Consider the following 9757-nt stretch of genomic DNA (forward strand, 5'->3'; position numbering starts at 1 on the left):
TGTCTCCGGGGCCTGTTGGATGGATCCAGGTTGAGAGGCTGGGTGGCTACACTACCTGAACAGGAGAGAGAACACATCATCATTATGAGTTGATAGGAAACAGTCTGGTTTCTGGTTAGAACCTGGTCAGGAGACAAACTCACTTGTTTAATCACACCCCCATCTCTCTATTGTGATACAGTCACGTGGACAGGAAAAACTCCTGACCCTACTTCAAATCAAATTGTATTGGTCACATACACATGGTTTACAGATGTTAATGCGAGTGTAGCGAAATGCTTGTGCTTCTAGTTCTGACAGTGCAGTAATATCTAACAAGTAGTCTAACAATTCCACAACTACCTTATACACACACAACTCTAGAGGGATGGAATTATGCAGTAGCCTAGGGGTGTTTTTCCCCCACAGAGATGAAGCCTAATCCTGGACTACAAATCATTTTCTATGGAGATTCTCCATTGATCTTGCTTTTTAATACAGCATTAGGGTTCATCTGTAGCCTGGAAACCATGCCTAAGTGTGAGGTCCTAAACATAACACATGGCTGTCCCGTACCTCCTTTCTTCACCTCCTGTGAGGTCCTAAACATAACACATGGCTGTCCCTTCCCTCCTTTCTTCACCTCCTGTGAGGTCCTAAACATAACACATGGCTGTCCTGTACCTCCTTTCTTCACCTCCTGTGAGGTCCTAAACATAACACATGGCTGTCCTGTACCTCCTTTCTTCACCTCCTGTGAGGTCCTAAACATAACACATGGCTGTCCTGTACCTCCTTTCTTCACCTCCTGTGAGGTCCTAAACATAACACATGGCTGTCCTGTACCTCCTTTCTTCACCTCCTGTGAGGTCCTAAACATAACACATGGCTGTCCCGTACCTCCTTTCTTCACCTCCTGTGAGGTCCTAAACATAACACATGGCTGTCCCGTCCCGTACCTCCTTTCTTCACCTCCTGTGAGGTCCTAAACATAACACATGGCTGTCCTGTACCTCCTTTCTTCACCTCCTGTGAGGTCCTAAACATAACACATGGCTGTCCCGTACCTCCTTTCTTCACCTCCTGTGAGGTCCTAAACATAACACATGGCTGTCCCGTACCTCCTTTCTTCACCTCCTGCCAGCGGAAGTGGTGTCGTCGGACCACGGAGAAGACGGACGTGAAGCCCTGCTTGGTGATCATCTCCAGGGCCTCCTTCAGGTGGAAGGGGTGCAGGCAGGGAGACGTGGCCTGGATGTGACAGATCACCTCCACCTCTGGAGGAGGACAACACACAGCAGACTATGAGATACCAGAAGAATATGAGAAACAGTATGAGATTTGAATAATTGTGTATATGCTGCCACTGTTGTCAATTGAAGCTATGGAGTGGGTCCAACTTTATTGGGATAATCCCAAATGTTGCCTCATAGATCACAATGAATAAGACTACATGGACGGGGGGACCTGATCCTAGATCAGTATTCCTACTCTGAGATACTTGATACATACCGTCCCAGAGCCTTAGTCAAGCTAGTGGCTAAACAAGTTCTGCATATATGACATTATCAGCTGACATCTATAACAAAGCGCTGCCAAACAGTCATTACAAAGATAGTTGAAGTGTCACAAAGGGTGTGGTTCTGTCACAATAAAATATAACCAACGTTGACACTGTTGCCACAGAGAATCTTCCTCACGCCTCCCTCCTCGTCTCCTTCTCACAGCACATTGCATAGCAGAAGATCTGATCTCAAAACGCATTAGATCTCATTGGAGGAACCTCAGATCCTCCACTCAGATCTCCTCCTCTAATGCGTTTTGAGAAGGAGGCAAGGAGAGAGGACATGAGGAATCAAGGAAATACACTTGACATTCACCCCCTACCTGGGTTTAATCGGGCGAATTCCTGGATGGTGTCAAGAGAGCTGGAGGAGTCTTTGGACACCTCTGGGCTCCTGCGGTGAACCTGAGCTCCCCATGCCTTGGCTACCTTCTCAATGTCATCATGGTCAGTTGATACCCACACACTGGGAGAAAGAACGGAACAAGTTGATTCCTCAGGCTTTGTAACAAGTAGGCTGCATCAGTGTAATCCAGTCTTGTGTGGCCGAGCCCAAACCAGGGGGTTCATTCAGAGACAGTACATTAACTTTCAAATAACAATATTATCCATGCACCCAAAACAAGAATGTCAACATGCTTTCTCACATTTAAAAATACTAGTTTAGTATAGAATACTACAGTATTTAAAATAGAATTCTGTAATAAACTGTAGTATATCCCTTGCTCATGTGTAGTACTTAGTAGAGAATGTTGTAGTATACTGTAGAATACTATAGTAAATACTACAGTAGTATCTGCAAAAAACACTAGTAAATGCTACAGTAATGTCCCCAAAAACACTACCCTTTTTAACTATAGTAAATACTAGAGTAATTTGCATATACTCTGCCCATTCTCCTCCTCCATAACCCCATAAGTGAGAAACCCACATGCCAAGTACAGCCCACGTATTGTGTTCCCTACAGTTAGAAAAGAGTAAAGTGCTGACCTCTGTTCACACCCCAGTCCTATCTACCTACAGGTTATGGGAAATTAGCTCTTTTAGTATGTATCTAGTAAGGAGAGAAAGCCTCCACTTCTATGTCAAAGATATACAAACAAAAACACTATAGTAAATACTACAGTCCGCAAAACACTACATGATGCTATAGTATATACTAGTTATTTTACTACAATATGTATACTATAGTTAACTGTAAATAATACACTACACTACAGTGAATAATACAAAAACATTACAGTGAATACTATGGCATTAATATCATAGTATACTGCCATTTTTTGTATGTGGGTTGTAAATGTAGCTAGTCTACCAAGCTTCTATCAAAGCAACTACAGTAGTTAGATTGAAAGACATTTGACTATTAGATTGAACTGAATTACCTGTCAAACTGTTTGGAGTCCACTGCAGCTCTCAGAACCCATCCGATGAGGGGGACACCGGCGAGCATTTTGATATTCTTCAGGGGGATCCCCTTACTGCCTCCCCTCGCCAGGATCAGGGCTGCGATGTGTCTCTTCTCACCGCTGGTTTTAATAACCTTTGCTTTTCTGTCTCTCACATCTCCGATGCCTGATCGCGTTCGTTTTCTTGTAGCGGCCATTGTAAAGGGTCACTCAGTAGCCCAGTTGGAGGTTAAGAAGACGTGGCGGTATCACTGTAACTTAGCAGTAGCTATGTGTAGCAGTCGGCTGATGAATCTAGCTAGCTACGTCTTGTGTTCTAGCTCACTGTAGCTAGCTAGGTATTTAGGTTACAATATATACTACTGACTACAATGTCAGTAGTATACACTGAAGGGCGGCCTATTAATCCTACAAATATGACATTTATAAACAGAAAACGTGGCGTATTATGATATTTCATTGTGGCTACGAAATCAGAAAGAACGTCACCATAGAATTGTACCGTAATGATTGAGGTCAATGCGTTAAAAACTATGATGGCGATCAATATAATCGACACGAGAATACCTAAGGTGCAAAATGGTAGAAGCATGTCCAATGTCTATTTTCTCAATCACAGAACTCCAGGTTTCAATATTGCACAAAATAATGTAAAGGTACTCATCATAGACAACAATTCAATTGCGCTAGCCAACCAAACAGCAGTACTTACGGTAAAGTATTTACTACTTCTAGCTGGATCGACCCTGTGCAGTGCAATAACTCAATTCCCCCTTGCACTCTGAAATAACTTTTATGTTTTAGAAACGTTGGCAAAGGGTAAAGTCTACTATTTTACTGATTGTAGTTTTGGAAACATAAAAATGTATGGCGATAAGATGATACGTCTGATACCGGGAGCTCGGAGTCATGCATCGAAATCGTTAAGCAGTGTGCGGATATTGTATCGCTTTATCGGAAACACGTTATCAATGACCTCCAAAGATGTGTTTTGTCGAATAACCACCATCGAAACGTTGGTAATAAAATGTTTGCATCTGAGCTCCTAGAGTGTGCGGCTCTCTTTTATTTTCAAGTTTGTCGAATAACCACCTGATTGGTTTGGTATTCGTTTCGGTAGAATAGGAAAATGCTTATTTTAACCAGCAGGTGCCACTAGTGTACACTATGTTGATCAAAGCCTCGTGTAGTCAACCTATTTTCGACACAATTGTATGGAAATGCTGAATGCTTCAGAAAGCTTCGTTTCCCCATCACTAGCTTCATCGATTAGTAAATGTGCAGAATTTCGGCAAAAATCATTCTACACCCACTGCAGGGCACTGGGCTTCCTCGCATCACCATATTTGGTAGTGAGTGGAAACGCCAAACGGATGCTTCACATGAAGTTTTATACATCCGGTGAAATATCTGGTTCATTATTCTACAGGGTTTTAATCTACCACTGTAGAATACATTCAAAAAACTTTAAAGTACCACTAAAGTAGTTTTGGGGGGGTCTGTACTTTACTATTTATATTTTTGGCTACTTTTACTTTACTACATTCCATAAGAAAATATTGTGCTTTTTACTCCATACATATATATTCCTTAACACCCAAAAGTACTCGTTTCATTTTGAACGCTTAGCAGGACAGGAAATTTGTCAAATTCACGTGCTTATTAAAGAGAACATCCCTGGTCATCCCTATTGCCTCTGATCATGCGGACTCTCTAAACACAAATGCTTCATTTGTAAAATATGTCTGAGCGTTGGGAATGTGCACCTGGCTTTCCGTAAATACAAAAAATGGCGCTATCTGGTTTGCATAATATAAGTAATTTGAAATGATTTGTAGTTGTACTTTTGATACTTAAGTATATTTTAGAAAATGACATGTATTTTTTAAAAACCAAATACTTTTACTCAAGTAGTATTTTAGTGGGTGACTTTCACTTTACTTGAGTCATTTTTTTATTGGGGTACTTTTATTTTTCCTGCTCTCACTCAGTAGTAGTTTTATTTTTCCTGCTCTCACTCAGTAGTATAAAACCAACTACCGGTAAACAGCCGGGGAAAAACAGACAATATGATCAATGGGAAACCATACCAGTTTGAACTAGTTCCAAAGTCGGAGGCAGAGTTCGCTAATGGACAAACTGTCTACAAACTCGCACTCCCACTAGATACAAATCACTCTGATGTATGTAGCATAACTGGGACGCTAGACCTACACGCTGAATGTAATTCAAACGTTCAATTCGTATTTTCATGGAAGTGCAGAGATAACACAAATCTCATATTGCAAATACACACTTATTAATGCAAAGTCTTCCGACTAGCTTGGAAGGACGGTACCGTGCAGTACCGAAGAGCCCTTACTGCTGCTCGATCATCCTATTTTTCTAACTTAATTGAGGAAAATAAGAACAATCCGAAATTCCTTTTTGATACTGTTGCAAAGCTAACTAAAAAGCAGCATTCCCCAAGAGAGGATGAATTTCACTTTAGCAGTGATAAATTCATGAACTTCTTTGAGGAAAAGATTATGATTATTAGAAAGCAAATTACGGACTCCTCTTTAAACCTGCGTATTCCTCCAAACCTCAGTTGTCCTGAGTCTGCACAACTCTGCCAGGACCTAGGATCAAGAGAGACGCTCAAGTCTTTTAGTACTATATCTCTTGACACAATGATGAAAATAATCATGGCCTCTAAACCTTCAAGCTGCATACTGGACCCTATTCCAACTAAACTACTGAAAGAGCTGCTTCCTGTGCTTGGCCCTCCTATGTTGAACATAATAAACGGCTCTCTATCCACTGGATGTGTACCAAACTCACTAAAAGTGGCAGTAATAAAGCCTCTCTTGAAAAAAAGCCAAACCTTGACCCAGAAAATATAAAAAACTATCGGCCTATATCGAATCTTCCATTCCTCTCAAAATTTTAGAGAAGGCTGTTGCGCAGCAACTCACTGCCTTCCTGAAGACAAACAATGTATACGAAATGCTTCAGTCTGGTTTTAGATCCCATCATAGCACTGAGACGGCACTTGTGAAGGTGGTAAATGACATTTTAATGGCATCGGACCGAGGCTCTGCATCTGTCCTCGTGCTCCTAGACCTTAGTGCTGCTTTTGATACCATCGATCACCACATTCTTTTGGAGAGACTGGAAACCCAAATTGGTCTACACGGACATGTTCTGGCCTGGTTTAGATCTTATCTGTCGGAAAGATATCAGTTTGTCTCTGTGAATGGTTTGTCCTCTGACAAATCAACTGTAAATTTCGGTGTTCCTCAAGGTTCTGTTTAGGACCACTATTGTTTTTTCACTATATATTTTACCTCTTGGGGATGTTATTCGAAAACATAATGTAAACTTTCACTGCTATGCGGATGACACACAGCTGTACATTTCAATGAAACATGGTGAAGCCCCAAAATTGCCCTCGCTAGAAGCATGTGTTTCAGACATAGGAAGTGGATGGCTGCAAACTTTCTACTATTAAACTCGGACAAAACAGAGATGCTTGTTCTAGGTCCCAAGAAACAAAGAGATCTTCTGTTGAATCTGACAATTAATCTTAATGGTTGTACAGTCGTCTCAAATAAAACTGTGAAGGACCTCGGCGTTACTCTGGACCCTGATCTCTCTTTTGAAGAACATATCAAGACTATTTCGAGGACAGCTTTTTTCCATCTACGTAACATTGCAAAAATCAGAAACTTTCTGTCCAAAAATGATGCAGAAAAATTAATCCATGCTTTTGTCACTTCTAGGTTAGACTACTGCAATGCTCTATTTTCCGGCTACCCGGATAAAGCACTAAATAAACTTCAGTTAGTGCTAAATACGGCTGCTAGAATCCTGACTAGAACCAAAAAATGTGATCATATTACTCCAGTGCTAGCCTCTCTACACTGGCTTCCTGTCAAAGCAAGGGCTGATTTCAAGGTTTTACTCCTAACCTACAAAGCATTACATGGGCTTGCTCCTACCTATCTCTCTGATTTGGTCCTGCCGTACATACCTACACGTACGCTACGGTCACAAGACGCAGGCCTCCCTAATTGTCCCTAGAATTTCTAAGCAAACAGCTGGAGGCAGGGCTTTCTCCTATAGAGCTCCATTTTTATGGAACGGTCTGCCTACCCATGTCAGAGACGCAAACTCAGTCTCAACCTTTAAGTCTTTACTGAAGACTCATCTCTTCAGTGGGTCATATGATTGAGTGTAGTCTGGCCCAGGAGTGGGAAGGTGAACGGAAAGGCTCTGGAGCAACGAACCGCCCTTGCTGTCTCTGCCTGGCCGGTTCCCCTCTTTCCACTGGGATTCTCTGCCTCTAACCCTATTACAGGGGCTGAGTCACTGGCTTACTGGGGCTCTCTCATGCCGTCCCTGGGGAGGTGCGTCACCTGAGTGGGTTGATTCACTGTTGTGGTCGGCCTGTCTGGGTTGGCGCCCCCCTTGGGTTTGTGCCGTGGCAGAGATCTTTGTGGGCTATACTCGGCCTTGTCTCAGGATGGTAAGTTGGTGGTTGAAGATATCCCTCTAGTGGTGTGGGGGCTGTGCTTTGGCAAAGTGGGTGGGGTTATATCCTTCCTGTTTGGCCCTGTCCGGGGTGTCCTCGGATGGGGCCACAGTGTCTCCTGACCCCTCCTGTCTCAGCCTCCAGTATTTATGCTGCAGTAGTTTATGTGTCGGGGGGCTAGGGTCAGTTTGTTATATCTGGAGTACTTCTCCTGTCCTATTCGGTGTCCTGTGTGAATCTAAGTGTGCGTTCTCTAATTCTCTCCTTCTCTCTTTCTTTCTCTCTCTCGGAGGACCTGAGCCCTAGGACCATGCCCCAGGACTACCTGACATGATGACTCCTTGCTGTCCCCAGTCCACCTGGCCATGCTGCTGCTCCAGTTTCAACTGGCCTGGGCCCTAGGACCATGTCCCAGGACTACCTGACATGATGACTCCTTGCTGTCCCCAGTCCACCTGACCGTGCTGCTGCTCCAGTTTCAACTGCTCTGCCTTACTATTATTCGACCATGCTGGTCATTTATGAACATTTGAACATCTTGGTCATGTTCTGTTATAATCTCTACCCGGCACAGCCAGAAGAGGACTGGCCACCCCACATAGCCTGGTTCCTCTCTAGGTTTCTTCCTAGGTTTTGGCCTTTCTTAGGGAGTTTTTCCTAGCCACCGTGCTTTTACACCTGCATTGTTTGCTGTTTGGGGTTTTAGGCTGGGTTTCTGTACAGCACTTTGAGATATCAGCTGATGTACGAAGGGCTATATAAATAAATTTGATTTGAATTAATACATCTGCAAATAACGCCACATTCAATAAACTCCAGACCACTACTGCGAGATACCTCAAAACTTCTTTACTTTCAACAAGAATATCAGTCTCCTTAGAGACCGTCAAAAATTGCCAATGCCGACTATATTTCAAGTCGTCACGGCGGGGTATTGGGTAAAGTTTTCAACTAGCAATAATCGCGCCTCGGATAGACCTCATCGGCTACGATACTGCCACTGCGCAAAGCTGACTCAAATCTTGAAAAAGGCAAGGTAGCCACCACAGAAGATACAATTCACGGAGACGGTTCATCATAACGTCGCGGTACAGTGTGGTGCTAATTTGTGTGCAATAGTAATATATTAGGATTGAAATGTGTTCAAAACGTTTCGATAACCCCAGGTGTGCATAATTTGTATTTTTAAAATAATAATGTAGCTACACCACACCGCAATGCATGATGGGATGTGAAACATACCATTCTCATGGGTTCGTGCTTTTCAGATCCTTAGGACGTCCCTGCCCCATTGAAGTTGAAATTTAAACGGGTTAAGGGTTAGACGTTTAAGGTAGGGACGTCCCAAGGATTGTGGATAGAACTGACCAATTCTTATGTAAATATATGATTGCACTGATCTGATCTGCAGGCAAGTATCCCGTCCGGACGGATCCTAACAAGATTTGGAAATGTTTTGAACAGTCGTAGATAATTGTATATGTACGATTGCAAAATCAGATATCAGTACGATGACAATATTCCATCTTTTGAACATTTGCAGTCAGAGATTGGTGCTATTATTCCATAGGAATATTTTACATTTCTACACAGCCTTACTACACATACCAATATCTGTACCGGGGAGCTGTATGGACCAGGGAGATGTTTCACTTTGCACCACCAGATGGAGGCATTCGCCTTGAATGTTCATTAGGCATTAGGCCCACTGTAGTAAAACCTGCCAGTTCAACGGTCCATCCATGTCTGATGTCGGGAGATGACGTGGTACCCGGCCACTAAAGGCAACAGCGAGCACTGTTACCTTCACGTAGGTTTTGGTTTTGCTAGGGCATTGTGGACGGGGATGGCAGATGGGCTTAAGCATCATTCTCTGATTCCAAAGATGCAAAGGTTGCAAATTGTTTTTTGATATTTTTGTTTGAAGCCTATTCTAAACCGTAACCATTCAGAGTTAATGTCTAAACTTAACCTTAAACACTTAGAAATGTGACGTTGCAGAAACATGGACGTCTAATTCTGACAGTGAGACTGTGAGCTGTTTGAGATAAATAACTAGTCTAATACAGTTGGCATTCGATGGTAAAGACACAAGGACACTGTTGTATATGAAGATAATTAATTAAGAACCATGTAAAGTGTAGTACTAATAGCTACAAAGGGTTTTCTCTGCCTATTATTTTGTTGAGATAACTTGGGAATAGTCTTCAGGGTCCCATCTTTACTAGTTAGCTAGCTAGGCTAACAAACCTCCATTTGGCAAACAAACCTAGCTAGCTAGCTATTTAG

General features: G+C 42.6%; 1 protein-coding gene and 1 non-coding gene across 2 annotated transcripts in view; both read right to left on the minus strand.

Annotated features, from left to right (window-relative positions):
* Positions 1-3356, minus strand: part of LOC135572860 (N-acylneuraminate cytidylyltransferase-like) — a 22336-nt gene extending 18980 nt beyond the window's left edge. The window contains exons 1-4 of the mRNA XM_065021378.1: positions 2929-3356; positions 1867-2009; positions 1101-1256; positions 1-55 (exon numbers count right to left, since the gene is read on the minus strand). The exon at positions 1-55 is cut by the window's left edge and continues 79 nt beyond it. Coding sequence (XP_064877450.1) covers positions 1-55; positions 1101-1256; positions 1867-2009; positions 2929-3149 — 575 coding nt within the window. The 5' untranslated portion in view covers positions 3150-3356. The remainder of the gene's footprint in view (positions 56-1100; positions 1257-1866; positions 2010-2928) is intronic.
* Positions 3357-8339: 4983 nt separating this feature from the next.
* LOC135573045 (U4 spliceosomal RNA) lies at positions 8340-8480 on the minus strand. Its single transcript, XR_010464616.1, has one exon. It is a non-coding gene; the product is annotated as a U4 spliceosomal RNA (small nuclear RNA).
* Between the last annotated feature and the right edge of the window lie 1277 nt (positions 8481-9757).

Source organism: Oncorhynchus nerka, linkage group LG8, assembly GCF_034236695.1.
Source record: "Oncorhynchus nerka isolate Pitt River linkage group LG8, Oner_Uvic_2.0, whole genome shotgun sequence".
In the NCBI taxonomy this organism is placed as follows: Eukaryota; Metazoa; Chordata; class Actinopteri; order Salmoniformes; family Salmonidae; genus Oncorhynchus; species Oncorhynchus nerka.